Below are 26,095 nucleotides of genomic sequence, written 5' to 3'. Positions count from 1 at the left end.
TAAATTAATGTTTAAAATTTCCTTGTTCTGTAAATCTGGGCAACAGCACAGTTCCCTTTAAATCTAGTTTTCATATTCTCTATACACTCAAATGCATTTTAAGATAATATATTAATATTGAATGAATGAATGTATTAGGAACATGTCAACTAACCTTCTCCTTACCTAGCATAATGGCCTACGTCACCGAAAAACGGATTAAGTGATTTATATTTAATAAACAGTGATCCTTTGCCTAATAATAGCCAACCACTGTAACCATAGATATTACCAGTAATTGATCACATTAAATCGGTAAATGAATGAACGTCAACTACGTCAACTTCCTCTCTGTAGAATTATCCAAATAACGTTATATGACAATAATTACTAGAAAACAATGTCAAATGTGTCGTTCTTGTATTTCCTCCTCTCCAGTGGGTGGCGATAGTGCTCCCTCTCAAATAGACAACTTGAAAGCGAAGAAACACTGTAGGAACAGCGCTGATTTTACAGTCTATGGAACAGAGTAAAGAGTAAGCAGAGGTGGGTAGTAACGAGTTGCATTTACTTCGTTACATTTACTTGAGTAATTTTTCGGGGTAACGAATACTTTTCGGAGTATATTTAAAGATGGGTACTTTATACTCTTACTTGAGTACATTTTTTGGGAAAAATCTGTACTTTTACTTCGTTACTGTGGGCGACTGTCCTCTCGTTACTTTATCTTAATGCAATGAATGTTATAAATGCTTCAGTTTATTCCAAACGCGCTGTCTACTTTTCTCTGGGCAATGAGCGATGCCCATTCGCGAATGATTCATTCTTTTGAGTCAACTCTGTTCAAAGGCTTGATCAAACCAATTGGCAAACGAGTGAATTGGTTCATGAATCAGTTTGATTGAGTCGTTCAGTTCCATGCTGCACGCGCTGAGCTCTGAAGCGGTTCACTCAGAGTTGTAACGTTTAAGATCATCAGCAGCGTTGAAAACGGGGCTATGGAACTGCACTGAATTGAAAGCTAATCTGCAAAGGCTATTATTTGCTTGCGATGGAGATCCTTATTAGATGAACGCGTGTGCTGTCTACTGTTTAACAGGTAATAACTTGGGCTACATTCGATTACAGTACACGATACCACTGTGACATTAGTTTGTTGTACGTGTGTGGCTTATAACAGGTTGAATGCAGCTTCCAAAAGACAAAGAATAGCCGATTAAGATTTTATTAATTTTAATACAATCACACCAGTGCGAGTACGTTCAGCAAGTCATATCATCAGCTGCTAAATTCAGATCTGTGATCGCTTGCTGGCGCTGAGCCAGAGACAGACGCGTTTTTACAGCGCTGCGCATTAACCAATCACACACGGTTCTGTTGAGCTTTTGAATGCAGTGGCCAATCAGAAGTGTTCCGATGAGTCATCGCTGAAATGCCGGTGCTTCCTTCACTCGCTCGCTGACTGAATACCTCTGTCTGCCGAATTCTCTCGTCAGAAACAACAAAGTGCAGATGTGTGTACGAATCTATAATTAAGATATTGATTTCACAGTGTTAACAGTTTCAGTGATTTTAATGGTAGTTTCTGAGAGTGAATGAAATCTAGACTGTCAGTGAAAATTATGTTTAATAATGTAAATGTTATTTGCTCTCTTTCTGAACAATGAAAGATTAGTAGCAATATTTATATCACATTAATTTTCAATGTTAAATTTACATTTAAAATAAAGTCAGTCGTATTAAAAATATGTTATGGCATGATACCTATATTTGTAACTTAAATAGACAGGGTTTTATAATAAATTACATAAATTAGATTAAAGGCTGATGAAATATATACATTTATACACACACACATACATTACATACATTTTTTGTCTATATATCTATATAAAAAAAGGCTCCGTATATATGACCCAAAGTAACTAGTAACTAACTACTTGAGTAGATTTTTTATCCGATACTCTTTTACTCTTACTCAAGTAACTATTCAAGACTAGTACTTTTACTTTTACTTGAGTAAATATTTCTAGAATTACTTTTACTTTTACTTGAGTAAAGTTTTTGGGTACTCTACCCACCTCTGAGAGTAAGTCATTAATTTTAATTAGTAAATAGCCTGTAAATCTTGTCTTATCATGATCGAGGGCTGATTATTAGGTATGCTATGTAAATGCACAAGCTGCAGTTATATCGATCTCTAGATCTGAAATGTTGATCACTTACAAGACTTGATTATGACAAGACAGATGTAATAGGATTTGACATACACAGTCTTAAGCTTTCAGTGCAATTACTCCTGATATCATGCTTCATTTTAAGGGTATGGCTGAGGTGCAGATTCGTCTCTACCGGGAGGAAGATCATGAAGAAGTGAAGGAGGTTTTTACTCTTGGGATGAGCGAGCACATCCCATCGTCCTGCATGCACGTTCTCAAACAGCCCCTAGTGCAGATGTTTCTGGGATGTGTGTTTTGTGCTTTACTGACCAGCTCAAAGTCCATCCTGTTGCCTGTACTAGCAATCACGCTGCTTTTGGCCGCAGGCAGGCAAAGTGTGAATTACATTTTTACTAAGTACATCCAGGTATGTCTTGAGAAAGATCTTAATCACATTCAGCAGACCTACCTGGATCCACCCCTCGCCTGCTTCTGGGTGGCTGAGAGCCAGGGTCGTGTCGTGGGCACCGTAGCGTGTCTGCCTGCAGAGACAGACCAGAACTTCCTGGAACTGAAGCGGATGGCTGTTAAAAGGACTCACCGTGGACAAGGCATTGCTAAAGCACTGTGCCGTACGGTGGCTGACTTCGCTTTTGAACGTGGTTTTCGAGGAGTACTGCTTTACACTTCGGTGGTCCAGACAGATGCTCAGAAGCTCTATGAGCACATGGGCTACCAGAAGCTCAGAGAATTTAGTGTTCCTGAGACAATCGCCAAGCTGACTAATTTCACATTGATGGAGTACCGGCTCATCCTCAAACAACATCACAACTGAGGTTGAGATCTCCAAGCAAAACCACCAAGGCTTTTTAACACTGGTTCAGATGACTAATGAAGCACACCACTACCATCGTTTGTCTGTTTCTTCTTTAAATCATCAACCTTGGAAAAAAAGGATCCATTCTTTTATATGTATATATGTATATGTCTGTGTTTTTATAAACTTCATATATATATAAAAAATGTGTGTTTTTATACATTGTGAATAAAAGCCTAAATTCATCATATAAAGTGATCATATCTCTTCACTCAATTCATATTTGTTTTCTGATGCCTTTATGACCTTTTTGGATCTTTCATTAAAAACAACAGTAACACTTTACAATAAGATACATTAGTTAATATAGTTGTTAAGGTTAACCGTTTATGAATTAAACATCAAAGTGTGTTTAGCTTAACACAAAAAAAAAGTCGGCAAAAAAAAATAAGAGTGCTCTATGCATAAAACTGCTTTTATTTGCAAACCCGCAACTTTTCACTTCACTTGGACTTGAGTTGTGTGGATTTACTTGTGGATTATAACGATGCTTCTATTAATTTTTAAGTACATTTCCATTTTTAGAAGAACTATTCATTTAATTTAGACAATTAATTTAAGAATAAATGAACTGAGTCCTATTACAACCCTGTTGCAGGCATGCTGCTTAATCAGGATTTTAAACTAGCTATTTAGATATGTCATCAATGTGGTCAAGCAACCTGACTCAGACGTTTCAGACTCTATTTCCCCACCTTTTCGGTGTAAGTTCATCCCATAATCTCTCATTGTATCAAGGGAGTGGCGCGTGCGTGTGTGTGTGTGTGACGTAGCGCTCCTCAGGAAGTAGCTGTCACAACCACATTGTACGGGAATACACACAGCTCGCTTAGTTAGAACAGCTACAAAACATCACGGTAAGTTCAAATGCATGGTTTGAATTAAAGTGCATGAAAGAACAGTTCAATGGCATCACACCCTCCAATTTCCACCTGATTGTATTTACTAATCATTCTCAGTTGAGGGATGTAAGGCTGTAGTATAAATAGGCGGTGGCTGATCGATGAGAGGATTGATGGGCTGCTGGCGAAGCCTTCAGCCTCTCCTTGAATTCATTGTTTTTACTTTTCACTGCTACAGCATTTACCAAAGTTACAGTTAAGAGTGAAGACTGTCATATTTATTTTTTTATTTATTGATTCATGTTGGGGGAGGGGGGAACAGACGGACCAGGCTGGCAGGTGCATCATCAGTTGATCATCACTGCACGGGAATAAGCAAATGTGCATAATCACACTGCTTTCATAACTCTTGTATACAATAAGTAATTCATTTGTGCTCCGTGTCATTAAGAGTATTCCCCCCCCCCCAAAAAGACAATTTTATCTAAAACCTTTTTGCAACAAATTGTTTACAATTGTATTTTATTTATATGTGAACAAATTGTGAAATGCTTACATGTATATATTTACTATATATTACATCATATTATACGTTTACTTTGCTATGTGAACAAATTATAGACACTCCCCCCACTATATATATATATATATATATATATATATATATATATATATATATATATATATATATATATATATCAAGTTCCAGTTGAGCTTTATTGTCATTCTGCTACATGTGTGGACAAACACTCACAGGACCACGGTGCTACATAAATACAGACATAAAACAATTTAGTAAAACAGTATAAACCTATACACAACTAACCTACTGACAGATTTTGACTTTGAATATACTATATATAAATGTTAACCTAAACATTGACTGACACATTATTACAATAAGATATAATGCAAAGTCTCACACTAATGTGAAGTGATAATTAAGCTAAAATTGTTTTTATAAGTCAATGTTTTTCTTCTTATGTTGTTATTCTGTTTATCCTCTCTGTCCCTGATCCTCTCTACATTTACTAGCATTCAAACCTTGAACATGCCTGACAGACTGTAATGCTGTGCATCACTGATAGAGATAAGAGGCACTGTTTCATGAAGTGATCAGAGGAGAGCAGCCATTGTATAATTTATTTGTGCATTGTCTGAATGTCTGCTCAGACTGACCCACAGTTGCCTACTGGTTTTTGTGAGCACAATGTTTTCAGCTGTGCACCTGTCTCTTCCAACTGTATAAAGTGTGTAGCAAACATCAGCATTTGCTTTCTATGCAGAATGTGTAAAACAGAAATAAGCCCCGGGGATTCAGCGCTGTTGTAGTTTATAAAGAGCATTAATCCTGTCATTGCGCATGTGTTTTTGTTTGTCAGTCTGTCGAGGCTGTGCGCACTTCTCCTCACTGAACTCACTCTTCATGTTCAGCTTTATATTGGAAGCTGCGTCACATTCAAAGAGGCCTGGAGAGAAACAAAAGAGTCTTAAAGAGACCTGCTGCCTTAAACATTGTCTTATTATATGCTAATCATGTGAACATTTGTGTGTGAATGTTGTCTTTGAACAAAAACGTTCTGGCCCTGGGAGCCACGGTAAAGAGTACATGGATAAACCAGTGATCATCTCCGTACATGGCCTTTAGTAATCCAGTGATTAATATGTAAAGGATAATGTACCGTCAGCTGGTTATTATCACAAATCCCAACAGTGTAATAAGGACTCTCTTGTATCACCCTGAAGATGTTCATATTTTGCAATAATGTAATGTAAAATAATATAAAAATAATGGACATAAATATTTAAGTTTCTATCTGTGATGCTCAATTATATGGTTTAGCATCATTATGCAAGAATATTTTAAAGCAAAATGTTGCCATTTTTCCATCAGTCAAATATTTCAGAGCTATAACAATCATTTAACATTGTATGATAATAATAATTTAATATATAATAAATAATTGAAATGCTTACAAATTATTAAGCATACAGTCACCTGTTTCAGTGTAATAAACAAAAATGCTATTTATTTAATGTCTTGAAGGGTCATAGAATATAAAATCATGTGTGCAAATAAAACTGATTAATTTTGCAACTATGGGCCGATTTAATTTGCTTTTGACTACCATTTTAACTAGCTATAGCTGCATTTATATTTAGTAATAATTGTATTTAGTATTGTATTTAGTATTAATTGTATTTATTCATATTTTAAATGAGATGTTGTTTTTATATTTCCACTTTTTTATTTTAATTTTAGTTTAAATTTTAGTGCTTGTGTATTTTTTCCCCCCAATTTCCTATTTAAGTTCAATACATTTTTATTTCAGCTTTAGTTAATAACAATACTGAGCTGTACTGTAAATGAAAATTTACCTTTTAATATACAGTAATTTTTATGTTTATTGAGTGTTGGAGGGCTTTAGGACCCAGTTGTGCTTCCTTTGCTCTCCTGCAGAAGGCAGTGCAGACATTAGCGCAGTTGCACTGCTCTCACACACTCACCTACCAACACAGATCAGTCAGACAGAATTACACACACACACACTCACACACCTCTCATTCCAACTCTATCTAATGCTGAGATCCTTCTGACAGTTCACATGTTATCGGGTTCATCTGAGCTCAGACATCCAGTAGGACCCCCTCTGGTGTCTTTCCCTGTGTCCCCTCTGGGGTTCAGTCTGTATCTCTGCTGGAGCTGGACCAAAACGCACATCTCTGATACACATCCTATGGACAAAGGCTTGAGTGATAAGAGTTAGGTGGAGATAGAGAAAGACAGACAGAGAGATAGAGAGACAGTGGGTTGGGGGATTGAAAAGCCTGAGCTGGTTGCTGAGGCAAGGCAAGGAACCGTTGTCAACAGTGACGCAGGAGCAGCATGTCTCAGATGAAACGATACACTTACAGCAGGGTGAGTGACATGCAGTGGACACACTTTCTGTTTCTGTCTGTCACATGTGAATACATGCACATTTTTAATCGTATGATGCTGTGAGTGTGGGCATGCAGGTGTTGTAGCATGTGTCAGACGAGAGCACGCGTGATCTCAGTCAGCCTTCTGGAATTTGTAAGGCTCAGCTTTTAGCTAAAATGCATTTGCTTGTGTACAAACTCCTACAATCAATTGCAATCAATTTTGTATGTATGAGGCAGTTTTTAACTGCAGGCCAGTAATGGTGCGATGCAATTTGTGACAGTTGCTGAGTAACAAAAAATCACAAAACAGATTAATGTGATAATTTTGATGCTCATTATTATACTATTTTTGCTTTTTCCCTTTATTTGATTGTCTGCACTGTATGTCATGTTATCTTGGACTAAAGGCGTTTTGTAAAATCATTTTAAATGTGATTCTGTTAAAGGGTCCACCCAAAAATGAAAATTCTGTAAGCATTTACTCATAACTTTATTTGGACAAAAATGGAAGTCAATGGGTAGCAGTACTCTTTGGTTTATTTAAAATATCTTCTTGTATATTCTGCATTCAAAGTCATACAGATTTGGAACAACATGATGTGATTAAATGATGACAAAATGCTCATTTTAGTGTGGACTATCCCTTTTAACTTGACTACAGCCCAAATCCTATTATTAACAAACTGAATCAAAGCTTTAGCTCAACATAAGTCTTATTTTAAACCTGGTTAAATGTAGCCTTTCTGGCTAGATCTCCAGACATAAATCATACGCCCTTTTCCAGTATAAAACATTAGGCAGCACTACTATGAACATAAAACACCAGTTTAAATGGACTGTTAGTGAATATAGTGATGCATCCCCACAAGGATAGTAAAACCAGAAATCATATACTGTATATTATTGAGCAGCCAATAGCACCCCATGAAGAAAACAGATTAATAAACATATGGCAGATATGCTTTAATGGTATAATCTAAAAATGTTCCAGGGTTAGAGGATTCAATTTAGTTCAATATAAAAAAATTACAAATAAAAGTCAAGAAGATAAAGTTTCCACCATGATAGAAAATGTATGAGTGTTTTTAATTATTCATGTGAACTTATTCCCTGAAACTTTTTGTGGATTTTAAGAGCTTTTATAAGAGGTTTACTAATCAAATATACACTCTTATATAAAATAATGACATGCTTTTACATTTATTTGAAAGCATTTGGACAAATATTTGATGGAGAAAATATAATAAAAAAAAATATAAAGTACATCAGGCATCTCCTTAAACATAGACACTTTCTGTCTAGCACATGACTCACACATGGGAAAACCTCTTCCATTTAAGCTTCAGTTTGTAGGGAATGTAAAATTATTCAAATTCTTGTGTTTCACTTTTTAACAAGCTCGACATGATCTATATCAATGTAGACATTCCTAAACCCACAGTTTTACTGTGTACTAACACAGTTAGTGACTTAAATCTGCTGAGTCACAAGTCAGTTTTCAGTAACTCCCATGTCCTGCATGTGCACATGACGTATTCTTCAGCTGAATTTAGTATTTGCCAGTAACGATCTGTGTAATGAATCAATGTCACACTTCAGTGAGCCGCTGCCAGTCTATGCACAGCTCTCTGTTTTTGAGTTGCAGGAGAGGTCACATCTATCACTTCTTTTCTCTTTCTATTGTTCCATTGTAACCTTATAATGTTCCCAACTCTTCAGCGCATTTAGAGTTTATATTTGAGTCAGCAAGATAATAAATAACACTGCAGGTACTGTGCCTTATCTTGTTATCTTTATGTGACCAGTAATTATTTTTAGAATAAAGTAGTTTCAGAAATAAAACTCAGCCTCTGTGTGACAGTTTAAATGACTAAATGGATGTGAAATGGAGCAGGTCTCTCAGGATCAGCTGGTGTGTGTGTGTGTGTGTGAGAGAGATAGATGGTTCCTGAACACTGTGACTGCAGGTAACAGTGATGTCTTCTGCAGTTAAAATTAGGGCTGCGTCACAAACTTTTCAGCCATGAGCTCTGGTCTGAGTGCTCCTAAATAACCCTCAATTGTCCTCTTAGACATATAATCTAGAGGGCATGAGAGACTTATTCAGATACCTAATGAGGTGCCTGCAAATGGCTTTAACTCCCCCAGATTGTCTAGTCACAGTGTGGTTTTACATTTATTCCACAAAATGTCTGAATGTCATTGCATTTGATAAATTATACAGTTGGTCCGAATCTGACTGGCTGAGTGGCATTGCAAATGTGCTGAAATACAGTGCAACATCAGCGGCACAATTGACTGTTTGAATCACTCCACTTTGCATTTGTGTGCTGTCCGTATGTTTAATAATTATTTTTCATTGACTTTCTGCAAGCTGACTCACTCTTACAACATTGAATCATTCCAATTCATTCTTTCTGAAATGAAAGTAAGCTGTCTTTATTATTAGCCATTGAATCGTTCATCCAACCGATTTGTTCAAAAACATTACTTCGGATCAAACACATGGATATTGGTTCTGATTTGGCTTTGTCTGAATCTATTGTTGCTGACAAAGTAAAAACAGAAAAAGAAACTGACAATGTTGTGTATTCAATGTAACTATTCTAATAACTTAATATGGAAGTAATGTAGTTATTTATTTATTTAATAATTTAAGGGTTTTTCTCTCTCTGTTATAATAACTTCTTAGAAATACCCAAAGCTGTATTTCTAGTTCGTAACAGAATTAATAATGGAAGCTTGGAAACATTTTAGGAACAGACAACACTTGGAATGCTTTTATATTACTATATACAAAAAGGTATGGCTAAAGTTTCCACGGTAAGTGTCTATATACTTTTTAGGGACACTGTTTGTCAAATCATAAACCCTTCATCAATCTGCCATTTTCTTGATATAATCAAAAGCTCTTTTGGTCATTTAAGGGGTTTTGTCTCTTGTCCTCAGACCACCAGCAGCGGCAGCAGCAGGATGAGTTCAGATGGAGGGGGGCGGCCTATTAAGGTGGGCTCTCTGGTTGAGGTCATTGGTAAAGGTCATCGAGGCACCGTGGCATATATTGGAAACACCCTCTTTGCCTCTGGAAAATGGGTGGGCGTCATTCTAGAGGAAGCTAAAGGCAAGAACGATGGCACTGTGCAGGGTAAACGATATTTCACCTGTCAGGAGAACCATGGGATATTTGTACGCCAATCACAGGTACTCCCATGTATGCTTGCTCATACAAACACTGACGGGTGAAAACATCTACATGTTCTTCTGCTGAGTTCCTCGAAACTGCTGTCATCTCTTGCAGATTCAGTTAGTAGAAGATGGGGCCGACACGACATCTCCTGACACACCTGAAGCTGCCACCTCCAAAATGCTGAAGCGGGGTGGGCAAACAGTTTTAGGCACATCTCTGCTTGCAGCCATATTCTGTTTCACAACAAATTGTAATGATCTCATTTTATCTTTTATTTTCTCAGAGATGATTGAAGGTCCAAAGTCAAACAAAGTGGTGAGTGAAGAAAGGGGTTTCAACATAACAAATATGGTCTTAAGTTTAAACAAGGAACACGTTTTTAATGCAATGGACACTTCTTCCTTGAGCCCATTGTGTAGGCTCTTAGTAACAGCCAATCAAATTAGAGCTGTCTATCTGTTCCCTGTTTGTGTGTAATACACTATACACTGGGCAGTGTGTGCATGGACTGTGGGTATGTCATCTGAGGCTACTTCAAAAAAAAAGTATTGCATATTTCCTCTCCTTTCCAGCAGAGGGGGATATAGTAACACTCTCTTGTCATGACATATTTCTCATCCTGTATCTGTGTCTGTAAAAGTGGACCATGTTTCTGATTACCTGCTGATGTCACCTCTTACATGAATTTAACAAGCATGTATTTGCACTTTGTAAATCCTCCCAAGCAGAAAAAAAACATACTATATTGCATGAACACACATGTAGTCTTGTGAAAAAGAAGTGTACATAATTGTATTGAATGTGCACTTGTTGTGTACTTCAAATCTTAAACGTATATTTAAAAAAAACTGTACTTGCAGATAATACACTAGTCCACTTATGTGTACTTAGAGAGAGTATACTTTCATGACTATGTTTCTTAACACACTTAAGTACACATAAAAGGTTTTACTTAATTTTAAAAATCATATTTCAATAATCTTTTGTTATGCTTTAAAGAAATACACTTATTTTAATGTGTTGACTATTAACATACTAAAACACGTTATGCACCACTGTAGTGTGTTATTTGATATTACATTTAAAGATTATACATTTGAAATGTATACTAAATTGCAACTTCATCATGGCAAATGTGTAATTACAAATATATTTGAATAAATGTCATGCAAGTTTCAGTAGAAACAACATTAAAGTATATTTTATAGAGTATAGTTTACCATGAGTGCTTGTCAGTTCCTTTAATGGTACACTTTAACCATAATGCAAAGACAAAAAAAATACTTAAATCCTACTTAAATGGGTCAAAAACACCATTCAGTTGCATTTCATTTAAATATAATACATTTTCATTTTTATTTATTTATAAAAAACAAGCAATTAGGTGTCTGAAGACATTACATTCAGTTTGCACTTAAATATTTGATTTCCGCAATGTGCTTATTTTTCACAAGGAATCCTAAATCTACACTCACTAATACAAACATGCATGAGAGCAAACTGTTTTTGTTACAGACATTTTATAAAGTCTGTCTACAATGCAAAAATATTATTGTGCTGCTTATGTGGGAGTCTTAGTGTGTTTGTATTTGAGAGACATTCAAGCTCATTACACACACACTGAACAAACTTTAATCTGTCACCTCTTCCTCCTCCGTCTGAGCATGCAGCGAGGAACCAAACCCAAAAAGGTGCTGCATGTTTCTCTAACCTCTCTTTCCATTGCAATGGTAATATTGAACAGCCCTGCTGCATGGCATCACACAAACAGCACATTACCTGTGTGTGTGTGTGTGTGTATGTGTGTGTGTGCGTGTGTGTTCATCATCAGTGGTTGTTTCTATATTGTTTCTGTTAATTGTATGTTCATTTATTCATGTGTGCTAGTGCTTTGCTAGCTAGATGGCAGTGTTCTTTGATGAATGACTGCTTTTAAATGGATATTATGAGTTAGCATTCTGAGTATGATGTGTTTATGTGTATGAAACAGTCCTAGTGAACATGTGAGGGAAAGAGATTTGACTTAATATTTTACAGTATATAGTGCATTTTGTCTGTTCAAGTTTGGTGTTACCCATTACTTTTTTCCTGAGATTGCAGAGTCTTTGAAAAAAAGTTGTAAAAATTAGTTGTGTTTAGTGTGATTTTAATTAATATGCATTATTTTGTACATTCTTAAAGGTTTTAATGCACACGTCTTTCTTTATGTGAAGGCTGCACATGTATCCTAGTCATTTATCTCATAAATTGGTGGTAAAGATTGATATGAAAATCCTTAATTGAATCACTACATTTGTATCTTTGTTCATCCTCACTTATATACATTTCAAAACAAATATTAACACTTTTTTTTATTAACTATTTTTTTTTTAGATGTATCGCAAGTACAGTGATTAAACAAATAAAAAATAGTTTATATGCCTCATTCAAAACGTTGTGACAATTACATGATTGTATGAAATATGAAATCTTACGTGTTAATTAATTCTAAGTACAGAGTCACTAATAACATAAATGCCGGCCACTGATATGACAAATTAAGACTCGTATAGAATACAGAGAGAAAACAGTGAAGGTCCAGGATTATGTTTCATGTTTGTTCAGCCCTCTCTCTGTTTTCTACTACACAGCACTTTTCTCTCTTGCAGAGCTGTAATGTGATATATCAATCTTTCTCAAACCCTGATGGATCCTCAAATAATGATGTGCACGCTTTTACAAACCGCAGTAATGCATTTAAAATATACAGAAACACATTTCATAACATGCTTTATAAAGAATTAGGGGTAACATGTTACAATAAGGTCCCATTAGTTAATGTTAACTAACATTAACTAACTGTTTTTGGGTGTACATATATGCATGGGTTAAATTTGTGTCTAGATATATCCTACATTTAAACTATAAGTTGCTTAAACTTGGTCGGCCTGCACTCATACACAGACATGTTCCTGACTGGAGAGCCCATAGAGATACTAATGGAGTGTTGCTAGGATACAGGCCAGACTCCCATCAGTCCCTCCCTCTCTCGCTCTTACTGCCTTTGTTCCAGCCTGTCTCTCTCTCCGTCTCTCTGTCTGGAAGGAGGGGTGGATGTGATGTAATGTGCCTGCTAGGCAGCAGTTGGCACAGCAGAGCAGCACTGAGAGCTTATGAGTGGAAAGAGCAGGAGAGCCAGAGATGGATGCAGAGAGAGAGAGGCGGCTGAATGCCTAAAGGACAGCGTTATAATCAGAGAAGTGTTTGGAAAGAGGCTCAGTTCGGTTCCTGTTGAAGAAAAAGGATTTCATCAGTAGTACAAGGGAGGAAAGTTATTTCAGCTGCAGCAGAGACGACCTGCAACACTGTCGCTGTTTGTCTCCCTCTGTGTGTGTGTGGCTAGCACTTGCCAACTGCTGTATGAGTGTTTTTGTGGCTTTGCTCTGGGCTTGGCCTGCTCTCATCTCGATCTGCTGTTAATGTGACTCAATCCTTTCTCCTGCTCTTTTTCTGCACCTGGTGCGTTTGTGTGTGTGTGTGTGTGTGTGCACCTGTTTGTGTCTTTCCTCTTCAATCGTCAAAATGATGAGACAGGCACCTACGACTCGTAAGGTACAAAAGATTGTTTACTACTTCTGTAAATGCAAAATGCTCAGTGATGTATTGTTTGTGTGATTTTGGAGATAATTTTCTTTTACTGGTTGTTGGTGCATGTGATAGGTTGTTTAGTGATAAGTACATTTTGTTCTCTTAATAGATGACTGTAACTAAAATGATCTGATGATATACAGTGGTTTTTTAATGTTTTTGTATTTTAATGCAGAATATCAAAACTTGGAATTATTCATTTGAATTAATACAGCTCAAACATAATTAACAAGCTAAATAATTCATAAAAAGTTTGTTCTGAATTCATATGACAAAACAATAGGCATATTTTACTAAATTATTCTGACACATTCTGGTTAGTGGATCATATTTATAATTAAAGTAATGCACTACACATGCAGTTTCTTTGAATGGACACTATGTGAAAATTATACAAAAACAGATGCCACTTTGAATTAAATTTTTTCTAATTTCTAATGAAATCCATTATGTTTGCATTCACTACTGTTCACTACTGTTCGTCCATTCAGATTTGGTGTCAGTAAGATTTGTTTTTTATTTTTAAATATAAATTAATACTTTGATTCAGCAAAGGCATACTACATTTACTAAAAGTAACAGTAAAGACATAACACTTTATACAAATTATTTCAAATAAATACTGTCCATTGAACTTTCTATTAATCAAAGAATCCTGAAAAAGTGCATCACTGTTTCCACCAACATATTAAGCAGCAACTGTTTTCAGTATTGATAATAATAATAATAATAATAATAATAATAACTTAATATAATTTGATCAAAATATAAATATAAAAATAATTGTTTAGCCTCAAATCAACATATATTTCTCTAGGATCATGTGACTTTAAAGACCAAAGTAATGATGATGAAAATTCAGCTTTGCATAACATGAACAGCTTTGCATAACATTGTTTATATTAAAAATTAATTAAATTAAAATAAAACTTAACATCCTTGGTGAGCATAAGATACTTATTTTAAATACAATATTACTGACCCCAAACTTTTATATGATAGTGTAACTTATGTAACTGATGTATAGATTCAGAATGATGTGATACAAAATGTATGTGCAGTAGGTATATACCAAATAAATGATCTCTACAAAAACACAAACATGTGCTGAATATCTGTGTGTGTGTGTATGTGTGCATGCATAAACAAGTGTACTTGTTTGACCCGGTTGGTGCCAGGCACTCAGCTTTGCAGGCAGACAGATAGTCCCATAGAGAGGGTTAGTATTTGACTCTTTACGTGCTAAAAAAAACAGAAACATTTTTGATGTTAAACATACAAGCAGTGCTTATCATCATGTGATGGAAAAAAATGATGAAGGTGGTTTATTGAGGTTCACACAGATGCTTTTGGAGTTCTCATTTAATGCATGTGCATTTTTTTCTGTAACTAATTTTTACTATATATGTTTTTTCTCCCGTTTTTTCCTTGCTCCTCTGTTCTTCATCTGTCTTCTGACCCGTGGTGGTCATATATCTGTGTACATTTGTCTTCTCCTCAGACCACCACCAGAAGGCCCAAGGTGAGCTCAGTCCTGCAGGTCACATCTCTGTGCGCTTGTGTTTGCTAAATCTCAAAGAAAGTTTGTGGCTGACAAGATTCACCTGAGTGTTTTTGTTATCAGTGGAGCTTTAGTGATCTCTGCATGTGTCTTCCAGCAAACGCGGGCTGGAGTGGGGGTGAAGGTGGGCTCAGGATCAGCTTCTGCTGGAGAGATGAGCAGCAGTGAACCCAGCACACCTGCCCAAACACCACTGGCTGCTCCAGTTATACCTTCACCTGTGGGAACACTGCCTTCGCCGGGGGCTCCTCCCATCCCGGGACCCAGCAAGGTCAGATGCTTAAAGTCACATGGTTACAGACACAAATATAACCACTATTGAGTAACAAAAACCATAACATGGCTTTTCTCTGACATTCATGTAAATGTGAGAGGTCTACTTGAGTCTCTGCACGCATGCATTCACTCTCTCGCAGGAAGAGGAGTCACTGCGTGCCCAGGTGAAGGATCTGGAGGAGAAGCTGGAGACGCTGAAGATGAAGAGGACAGAGGACAAGGCAAAGCTGAAGGAGCTTGAGAAGCACAAGATTCAGCTGGAGCAGCTACAGGAGTGGAAGAGTAAGATGCAGGAACAACAAAATGAACTTCAGAAACAACTCAAAGAGGCCAAGAGGGTATCAAGAGTACATTTACTGCAGAGGAATGTATCATGATATGAGTGTGGATAATGAAGGTGGCTGATATCCTATTATGTAGGAAGCTAAGGAAGCTCTTGAAGCTAAAGACCACTATATGGAAGAGATGGCAGATACAGCAGATGCCATTGAGATGGCCACACTGGATAAGGAAATGGCTGAAGAACGGGCCGAGTCACTGCAACTGGAGGCTGACGCTCTAAAAGAGAGAGTGGACGAGCTGACCATGGACATGGAGATACTCAAACATGAGATAGAGGAAAAAGGTACAAACATACCCAAACATTCACTACTGTTCAGAAGTTTGTGGTCAGGTGTGATGGCAGAGCTACATTTTCAGCAGCCAGTCTCCAGTCCTCAGTGTCAGTTTATGAAAGCTTCCACTTGAACCCTTTCGCACAATGACAGTATGATTTTGAGATCCATCTGAGAACACTGGGGACAACTGAGGGACTCAAACACAACTATTAAAAAAGGTTCAAACATTTCACTGATGCTCCAGAAGGAAACCACATGCATTAAGAGCAAAACTTTTGGAATTTGAAGATTCTTTTTTTTTCTTCCAGGAAACATGCAAAAATATATACTTCAACAATATAAGTGAATTGAAAAAAAAAGAAAAATTGGATATCTTCATCAAGTTCAAAAGTTTTCACCCCCCTGCTCTTCATGCATCATGTTTCGTTCTGGAGCATCAGTGAATGTTTGAATCTTTTTTAATAGTTGTGTTTGATTCCCTCAGTTGTCCTCAGTGTTAAAAGATGGATCTCAAAATCATACAGTTACTGCTGGAAAGGGTTCAAATATACAAAAGATGCTTTAAAACTGAAGAATATGCTGGACCTGGAGGACAGTGCTCAGTTTAACTGTTCAGAACAAACAAGGGCCTCATGAACAACCATCAAACTTTCACATGCCACTGTATATATGTCAGTATTCATCAGTGACCACAATAAGTGCTTATTAATCTATAAAAACTGGCCTGCAGGATCGGATGGAGCAGCATCTAGTTACCATGTGAGGCAGTTAGAGGAGCAGAATGCTCGACTGAAGGAGGCTTTGGTGAGGTCAGTCTGTAATGAGTCTCATGGTTTATTAACATCAGTGTTATTTGATTTTGATTGTGCTCTGTGAAGATCGTAATATCAATTGCTCTGTGCATTAGGATGCGTGACTTATCTGCATCAGAGAAACAAGAGCATGCAAAGCAACAGAAACTAATGGAGGAGAAGAATTTTGAGCTGGATGCGCTGAGATGCCAGAGAGAGAAACTACAGGAGGAAGTGAAGATGTCTGAGAAAACGATTGATGAGCTCAAAGAACAAGTGAGTTGTGCCACTATTAAAAGTTTATTGTATTTCTTTGAGTTCAAGAGATATAATAATATTTTATATAAATGTGTAATATTTTTATTTATTTATTTTTGCAAGACTAGCCAATCTAGTAACATTCATTAGTAGTTAAAAATGAATTAATTCGACTGAAGTAACATTTGATCAGGGTAAGTACCCCCTGCAAAAAAAAACTACTGTGGGGAAATCATGGTACAGTTATGGTTATATTTTGTAATATCACAGAATTTTTACCATGTAAAATGGTACTGTACCATGGTACTGAATGAATATCATAATAAAATACTATCAATCATTAAAAAACTATGGTACTTCAAGCTATTTCAAACAATGCCGTGTTTTTTACATCCCATATTTAAAGGAAAAATTATTAATTTATAATAATTAATTTATTATTTTTTAAATTAAATTAATTGTTATTTTTGTTTAATTATTATTAAAATGTAATATATTTAAATTTCATATTTAAAAAAATATATATAATTATTGTCATTGTTTAATGTCTAATAAAACTGTGTTTTTGGTTGTCAGTGCACTAAGGGTGTGTGCTCATGATCACTATGTGTGTTCTTGTGTGTGTCAGGTGGATGTTGCTCTCGGGGCGGAGGAGATGGTGGAGATGTTGACCGATCGTAATCTAGACCTGGAGGAGAAAGTACGGGAGCTCCGAGAAACTGTCTCAGATCTGGTGAGTGTTTGACGAGTTTGTGTAGACATGTATGCCATGATGTAACACTATACTGAGGTTTGTGTACATGTGCTGACTTAGGAAGCCATCAATGAGATGAATGATGAGCTGCAGGAGAACGCCAGAGAGACGGAGCTGGAGTTGAGAGAGCAGCTGGATCTGAGTGCTGCCAGCGTCAGGGAGGTGGAGAAGCGGGTGGAGGCGGCACAAGAAACAGTGGCAGACTATCAGCAGACCATCCAGAAATACAGAGAGCTCACCGCACACCTGCAGGTGCCGCTGTGCTTCACAACATACAAACCTCACCAAATCATACGGGAAACGTACGTCACATCATCTGTGTGTGTGTGGTGCAGGAGGTGAACAGGGAGCTGATGAGCCAACAGGAAGCCAGCACCGAGCAGCAGCAACAGCCCGCAGAGATCTTCGATTTCAAGATCAAATTTGTGGAAACCAAAGCGTACGCCAAGGTGAATCCAGTGAAATCCAATGAAACCATGGTGTTTATGTAGTCCAGTGATTCAATTAAGATCCAATTCACAAACTAATTCATGATTTTTTTTCTTAAATGAATCAATGATTGGTGAATCCATTTGAATTGAACAAAGGGGTTATTGGTTTGAATTACAAATTGAATTGTCAAATAATTAATTTTTGTCTGAACTGCAGGATATTATGTTGAACACAAAACGAGCCAGAGGCTATAAACTGGCTGGTTATTCAAATGTCACTATTTAGCTGAGCAGCAATAAAATATAGATATAATGTTTGGGGACTGAATGATTTTTTTAAAGAAATTAATACAATATTACAAAAATTTTTTACTTCAAGTAAAACAAAAATATTTGTTTTAATGTTTTTTTGTTGTTGTTTTAACAAAGAATCATGAAAAATGTATCACGGTTCATGCAAAAATATTAAGAAGCAGCATTAGAATGATTTCTGAATGACTGGAGTAATGGCTGTTGTGAATACAGCTGTGCCATCGAATTATATTACAAATATTACAAAGAAAAACAGTTGTTTGAAATTGCTACAGTATTTGACAATATATATGTTTTAACTGTATTTTGTATCAAAAGCATTAAACATTCTTTCAAAAGCATACAAAAAATCTTACCAACCCCAAACTTTTTTTGTATACCAAAAAAACTCACAAAAACAAACAAATGACAAGTACTTGTATTTAAGCACATTGTTGTGTTGTTAGGGGATGGTGCCTCCTGCTGGTAAAAAAGAAAATGCAATATGTGTCTTTCATGTAAAATGTAAGTCTGTTTGTAATTCTAGGCCATAGAAATGGAGCTGCGTAAAATGGAGGTAGCTCAGGCTAACAGACAGGTCTCACTGCTGATTTCCTTCATGCCTGACTCCTTCCTGAAACACGGAGGAGACCATGACTGCATCCTGGCTCTGCTGCTCATCCCACGACTCATCTGCAAGGTGAACTTTCAGAGTATACGTCTTCATTTGAGCGCTAAGCACTAAGCATGGTCATTCATACCCCCTATGTGCTTTTTTTGTGAGTTTTGATTGAATGTGTCTGTGTGTGTATGCTGCAGGCAGAGCTGATCAGTAAGCAGGCCCAGGAGAAGTTTGAGTTGACTGAGATGTGCTCTGAGAAGCCTGGCTTGAGAGGAGCCGTCGGAGAGCAGCTGAGCTTCGCTGCTGGACTCATCTATTCTCTCACACTGCTACAGGCAACACTGCACAAATATGAACAGTACGTTTACCTAAACTTACACACACTTTCTAACATCCTCATGAGCATTCAAGTCCTCATGACATAGGTTAATGAATGGCCTTATTTTTCTGTGTTGACATGTTTCCTGTTAAAGCAGTAAGTTGGGTAAAGCACCTCAAAAGGCTTGTTGTTTTTTTTTATGATGTCTCTTTATCTCTCTTGCACAGTGCTCTGAGTCAGTGCAGTGTGGACGTGTACAAGCGTGTGGGTTCTCTGTACTCTGAGATGAGCGTTCATGAGCGATCCCTGGATTTCCTCATAGACCTCTTGTACAAAGACCTGCTGGATGAAACAGTCAATGTGCAACCCCTTACCAAAGCTATTAAATACTATCAGGTAGCGTAATGCCATTTTGTAGCACTTGCATTGCAGAACTGTTATAATTTTCCATATATATATATTTTTTTTATTATTCTACTCCACCTTTCTGCAATTAATTCCCAGTAATTCACTTGTATGCTCACCAAGAACGTATTTATTCGATAAAAAATACTGTAAAAACAATAATGTTGTGAAATGTTATGACAATTGAACATTAAAATGTGCTTTATTCATGTGAGGCTGAATTTTAAGCATCAATACTTCAGTCTTCAGTGTCACACGATCCTTCAGAAATCCTTCTGATATGATGATTAGATGCACATTTCCTATTGTAATCATGTTAATGCTAATGTTAATTGACTGTGTTGCTGAATCAAAATTTATTTAAAAAGCCAAATGTAAATGACCCCAAATTTTTAAACGGTAGTATATTTTCATACCTATCCAGCTGAAAAAAAGATGTTCACTCAGTATCATGACTGCAGTAAAGCATCTCCGATGCTACATTTACAGACCAAAGCTTAAAACCTACTGTAAATCTACCTAGTAAACTACTGCTTGTCTTTCAAGCACTGGTGTTGTCTTCAGAATATACAACTCAAGTTACTTATTGACATGCATTTCTCTGTGCTGTAGCACCTTTACAGCATTCATCTCGCTGAACAGCCTGAGGACTGTACCATGCAGCTGGCAGACCACATCAAAGTAAGCAACTCACTTTCTCACTGACGAACACAGAGAGAGAGAGACTCGGATCGGTACACATAGCTTTAACACATATTCATGTGTCTCTTTAGTTTACCCAGAGTGCTCTTGACTGTATGGCAGTGGAGGTGGGGCGTCTGAGGGCCTTCATACAGACAGGACAGGGCGAGGAAGCATTTTGTGTGCTGCTGAAGGATCTGGACACTTCCTGTAGTGACATACGACAGTTCTGCAAGAAGATCCGTCGTCGCATGCCAGGCACAGATGCACCAGGCATCCCAGCTGCCCTCAGCTTCGGAACTCAGGTGACGTGCTTCCAGATCTCATTCATATTATCTCTGTACATTACATTTTTGATATCAAAGCCTTCTGTTGACGGGGTTTATGTGTGGGTAGGTGTGTGAGACCCTGGCAGAGAGCAGAAGGCAGCTGGCCTGGGTGAATGCAGTGCTGCAGGAAGTGGCAGCGGCAGCCGCTCAGCTCATCGCCCCTCTCAGCGAACATGAGGGACTGCCAGACGTCAAACTGGAAGACATGGCCTTTAAAGCAGCTGAACAGGTGTACAGAAAACATGTTTGGGTCACCACAAAAAAATAAATATATATGTCATAATATATAATAACATAATAAAGTCAGTCATACAGTGCAAACTGTAAAAAATTTTTTAAATAACAATGTAAAATAGTATCATTTGTATAATGTACATGTTAAAAACAAAGCTGAGGTTTCAGCATCATTACTCCGGTCTTTAGTATCACATGAGAAATCCCTCAGAAATGCTTCTCATATGATGATTTGCTGCTCAAGTAACATTTCTTATTATTATCAGTTTTAAACAATAGTGCTGCTTAATATTTTAGAAAACTGTGATGAGTTTTATTTTTCAGGATTTTTGATGAATATAAAGTAAACATGTTAATTATTAATAAATTATTGAGCACATAACCATAATATGTTTGGACATTTTACTTTTAAGCAATTCTCATTGCTGTCACTCATTCTGTACTGTTTTAAAAGCAATATAATATAATATAATATAATATAATATAATATAATATAATATAATATAATATAATATAATATAATATAATATAATATAATATAATATAATATAATATAATATAATATAATAGCAAATGGAGATGTAATGCTTTTTCTTTCTTAGATCTATGGGTCGCAGGGCATAAACCCTCAAGAGTGTCTGCGCCAGTCATGCAGTGTTGTCATAGCCACCATGAACAAGATGGCTACTGCTATGCAGGAGGGAGAATATGACTCTGAAAGACCACAGAATGGTGTAAGTCTGTGCTCAGTATACCTCTCTAACACTATGGCTATGCATCTTTGTGCTTGTGTCTCAGTATGTATGTATTGTTGTAGATATCTCCTGTGGAAGTCCGAGCGGCAACACTAAGGGCAGAAATCACTGATGCTGAAGGACTCGGCCTCAAACTTGAAGACAGAGAAACTGTCGTCAAAGAGCTGAAGAAATCCCTTAAAATAAAGGTAGAAGCACTCATACTCATACTCAGCACCTTAAGTTTGAAATAATGTGAAAATGTTGAGTGAAAATGCTGTTGTTTAAGGGAGAGGAACTAAGTGAGGCCAGTGTGCGTCTCAGTTTACTGGAGAAAAAGCTGGACAGCGCATCTAGAGATGCGGATGAGCGTGTGGAGAAGATCCAGATGGTCCTAGATGAGACAATTTCACTCCTGAAAAAGAAGGAAAAGTAAGAGATGACATAGTGATTTTGCACATAACTCCTAAAGTGTGTCTTAATGCCCCAGTATAGTGATGGGGATACTACTGTCAAAAATGAGGCTGTTTTAATCCATAGGGAGTTTGAGGAGACCATGGATGCTCTCCAGGCTGACATAGACCAACTAGAGGCAGAGAAAGTAGAGCTTAAGCAGAGAATCATCAGCCAATCAAAGATGACCATGGACGGCCTGAGAGGAAGCCAAGCCTCTGGCATTGCCTCCATTGTGACTTGTGGCATCACTGCTGGTAAGAGACACATATGGGATTCACTTGAACACTACTTTAAACTATGTCTTTCTTAAGTCTTCATTTTGAACGGTCTAATGTGTCTCCCATCATTTTGTATTCCTTTTAGAAGAACAAAAAGGTAAATTTTTTGTCAGTGTAATGTTTAAATATCTCCTGTCTCTTTTCCTCCCACTCATGTTTTCGCTGCGTGCTGCATGTGTGCTTGAAATTTATTCTTACTTGTGTTACTAGATATTAGCATTTTTAGTTTTTGTTTCACAAAGATTTTGTCATGTTTCCCTTTCATAAGTTGCATGTTGTACTGTAATCAAGAGCCATGCAATGACCATAACTCAATGTCATTTATTGCACCGAATACTTGATTCTGATCGGTCAGTTATGACATTCCTTTCTTTAATATATTTAAGTAGTATTCAATAATGTAGTTTCCTTCCTCATAGCTTCCTACATGTTATTTTACATGTCTCATTTTTCCTCATCTAATATAAAATGTACCCATATAATAAGTATGATAATGTATAGTCAACAAGCAAAAAAATAATCTTTCAGGTTCAAAAATCCTTAAATCCTTAATTTAAAAAAAATATATAATGTGCATTATGACCTACTTTATAAGTCAATGTAATATTTGAAATCTCAGTAATTGCAGCTGTTTTATTATCATCTCTATGCAGTAAAAGGAACAGGAAATCCTGTTTTTATTTAATATTAATATTATCCACCTAAGATGCTTTCTTTGAAATATCAGTGATATAATGCTATAATAAACACTGCCAAAACATGTCAAATGTTTGGGGTTAGTGAGTTTTTTTTTTTTTTTTTTTGAGCGAACCTCAACATTATTGCATTTATTTGATAATAATACAGTTAAAACATTAATATTGTGGAATATTATTATTTTTTAACTATTTTAATATGGATGAATTTTTAGCAGCCATTACTTCAGTCTTCAGTGTCAAGTGATCCTTCAGAAATCATTCTATTATGCTGATTTGATTTGCAATAAACATTTCCTCTCATTATCAATGTTGAAAACTGTTGTGATGCTTAATATTTTTGTGGAAACTTTTTCTTCATGATCTTTGATGCATGGAAATTTCAAAAGAACAGCATTTTTTATTTTTACTTTTTGAAAAATAAATCTTATGCAGCATTATAAATTCTTTATTGTCACCTTTGATCAATTTAATGCTTCCTTGCAGAGTAAAAAAAAAAATATTGAAAAATCTTACTGAACCCAAACTTTTTAACCATGGTTTATATATATGTGTAATATTTTATAAAAATATATGAATTGTCTCTGTGTTTGTTAACATGCAGTAATTTGTTCTGTGTCTGTTAAAGGTGTATGTGTGGCTGCTGGAGTGCAAGTGATAGATTCTCCACTGCTGACTCAGCAGATTGAAGCTCAGCGACTCAGTTTAAAACACCTGAAGAACGAGAACAACAGACTAAAGGTCTCTCCTACTGCTTCACAAGCAGTATTTATTCTGAGGATGTATTCTCACTTTTGTGTTTGTGTGTGCCGCAGGCAGAAAAGATGCGTGCTCAGCTGGCATCTCTTCCTCCTCTGAATGTGCCAAAACTGGGCTGGCGAGAGGGCTGCAGGCCGGAGGTGCTGTCCAGCGCGCTCTACCGCAAAACAGACCAACTGCTGGATACTCTCCTCCAGATGAGTGCCAATGTCAAAGTGGTGGACATCACTGGGAAATCTCCAGGTCTGGCATTATTAGACTTATACAGATGTCTGTTGTCTTTAAAGTAAATACTTCACAGTGTTTGTGTTTTCATTAACAGTGAGTCCCAGTGCGCAGCTCCTAGAGCAAACCGCAAGACTGCAGTCGCTCAGTGACACTCTCGATAGGCTTAAGGTAAATCAGAAATAGCTTAAAAATTAAACAGTCATCATTAAAATTCCTCCTGCATTTATTTAAGCAACCTATTTCTTTGAAGGATGAGGTTGCTGAACATGTAGTGACTCACAGGCCCGGTGCTCAAGTCTCGTCTGATTTCGCCACTTTTCCCTGCGCTTCCTTTGTGAAGGTAAGACAAATACACAGCATGTCATTTTCTCACATTGTCTGGGTCTGTGTAAACCCCTCATTCTTCTTCCTCTGCTCTTTTAGGCAAAGGAGGAGAAGAAAGGAGATGCTGTGCTGGTTGGTCGTGTGATGATGCCTTGCACGCGAGGACAGGAACAGGTGCATCGTCTGGTGCTTTCAAACACACAGTTACAAAGAGTTCATCGCCTTCTCCAGACTTAAAATAATACCAAAAAACCAAACTTGCTCACATTCAGTCTTCAAAACACACGTTGAAACAACAGATGGTGACTGTATCTACGGTTTGACAAGCCCACACAAGTCAAGCATTTTGAGTCCTTTGAATATGATTATATCTACCACACCAAAATCTGTACAATTATACAAAAAGGCTAGACATGCTGAGGACGTTTTAACTATTAGACTTTATTAACATGGCATGAAATGGAGGATTCCGCATGATCCCTGCTGCTTTATATCTGCATACATTTAATAACTTTCTTTCTCTTCCTGATTTGGATTCCCATTGATCCATGTTAACAAGTATTTACCTAAAATGATTAAAGTTCAAACTGTGTATGTTTAATTAGTGTGATTAGACTTAAAATTTTCAACTGATAGACAATAAAACAGGAAAAATTACTAATAAAATGGAAGTAGAGATCCGAGCCATATGATTTGACTAGGAAACAACCACCTAGGAATTACATCACAACATATTAAAGAGCAGTTTACAGGGGTCATATGATGCGATTTAAATTTTTATTTTCTCTTTGGAGTGTTACAAACTCTTGGTGCATAAAAAAGATCTGTAAAGTTGCAAAGACTAAAGTCTCAAATCCAAAGAGATATTCTTTATAAAAGTTAAGACTCTGCCACGCCCCCTTAAAATACCTTGTTTAAACACGCCCCCACATGTCTATGTCATGATGTGGGAAGATTTGTATAACACTGCCCAAATGTTTACGAAAAGGAAGAAGGTTCGACTTTTATGCTAGCTGTTGCCGCCAGCGCTGTGTTGTGGACAAGCGGTGTGTTTTGTTGTGAAAGAGGACACAACTAGAAATCAGTTGTTAAGTTTTATTTACAGAACCTTTCAAACCAAATATACAGTTGTGTGCAACATCTGAACCTTTCCTGAACCTGCAGATTAGCCTACTGTGCACAAAGCTGTTTCTGTAAAGTGAGGCAGTTGTAACATTGCAAGGATAGTCCGGCGCTTCAGACTCACAGCCTATAAGTACGTTTTCAGTAATTATGTCGCCACTGGATGCAACAAATGTCTCGTTTATAATGAGTTTGTACTGTTTTTGTCATGTCGTGCCGGTACCTAGTATTGTAAGGGACATAACTTTTCCGTCACATGCTTGAGGCATTTGGCCAATCACAACGCACTGGATAGCTGGCCAATCAGAGCACACCTCGCTTTTCAGAATGATGA

At 36.9% G+C, this 26,095-nt stretch overlaps 2 protein-coding genes across 8 annotated transcripts; both read left to right on the top strand.

Annotated features, from left to right (window-relative positions):
• The first annotated feature begins 369 nt into the window (after positions 1-369).
• LOC113112814 (probable N-acetyltransferase camello) lies at positions 370-3,203 on the top strand. 2 transcript variants are annotated; one of them, XM_026278694.1, is made up of 2 exons: positions 370-515; positions 2,302-3,203. In XM_026278694.1, exon 2 carries the CDS (start codon positions 2,305-2,307, stop codon positions 2,971-2,973), a length of 669 nt encoding a protein of 222 aa, XP_026134479.1. In that variant the 5' UTR covers positions 370-515; positions 2,302-2,304; the 3' UTR covers positions 2,974-3,203. The 2 variants fall into 2 exon arrangements, with proteins under 2 accessions (XP_026134479.1, XP_026134480.1); XM_026278695.1 differs by having other exon boundaries at positions 436-525.
• A 557-nt stretch (positions 3,204-3,760) lies between these two features.
• LOC113112813 (dynactin subunit 1-like) lies at positions 3,761-25,240 on the top strand. Of its 6 annotated transcripts, none has more exons than XM_026278691.1 (31): positions 3,761-3,872; positions 9,732-9,983; positions 10,081-10,159; positions 10,253-10,284; positions 11,640-11,699; positions 13,543-13,560; positions 15,098-15,118; positions 15,255-15,428; positions 15,574-15,771; positions 15,854-16,058; positions 16,781-16,859; positions 16,958-17,117; positions 17,728-17,832; positions 17,914-18,105; positions 18,189-18,302; positions 19,123-19,275; positions 19,395-19,555; positions 19,744-19,912; positions 20,534-20,602; positions 20,695-20,907; positions 20,999-21,160; positions 21,768-21,899; positions 21,983-22,108; positions 22,189-22,331; positions 22,440-22,609; positions 22,719-22,730; positions 23,957-24,069; positions 24,144-24,330; positions 24,410-24,483; positions 24,566-24,655; positions 24,739-25,240. In XM_026278691.1, the coding sequence occupies exons 2-31, from the start codon at positions 9,756-9,758 to the stop codon at positions 24,874-24,876; spliced, it is 3,777 nt and encodes a 1,258-aa protein (XP_026134476.1). In that variant the 5' UTR covers positions 3,761-3,872; positions 9,732-9,755; the 3' UTR covers positions 24,877-25,240. The 6 variants fall into 6 exon arrangements, with proteins under 6 accessions (XP_026134476.1, XP_026134473.1, XP_026134477.1 ...); XM_026278688.1 differs by lacking the exon at positions 3,761-3,872 and adding an exon at positions 6,337-6,777; XM_026278690.1 differs by lacking the exon at positions 3,761-3,872 and adding an exon at positions 6,338-6,777 and having other exon boundaries at positions 11,640-11,660.
• The last annotated feature ends 855 nt before the right edge of the window (positions 25,241-26,095 follow it).

This window comes from Carassius auratus, chromosome 13 (assembly GCF_003368295.1).
Source record: "Carassius auratus strain Wakin chromosome 13, ASM336829v1, whole genome shotgun sequence".
In the NCBI taxonomy this organism is placed as follows: Eukaryota; Metazoa; Chordata; class Actinopteri; order Cypriniformes; family Cyprinidae; genus Carassius; species Carassius auratus.
This window is presented reverse-complemented; position numbering and strand designations above follow the sequence as displayed.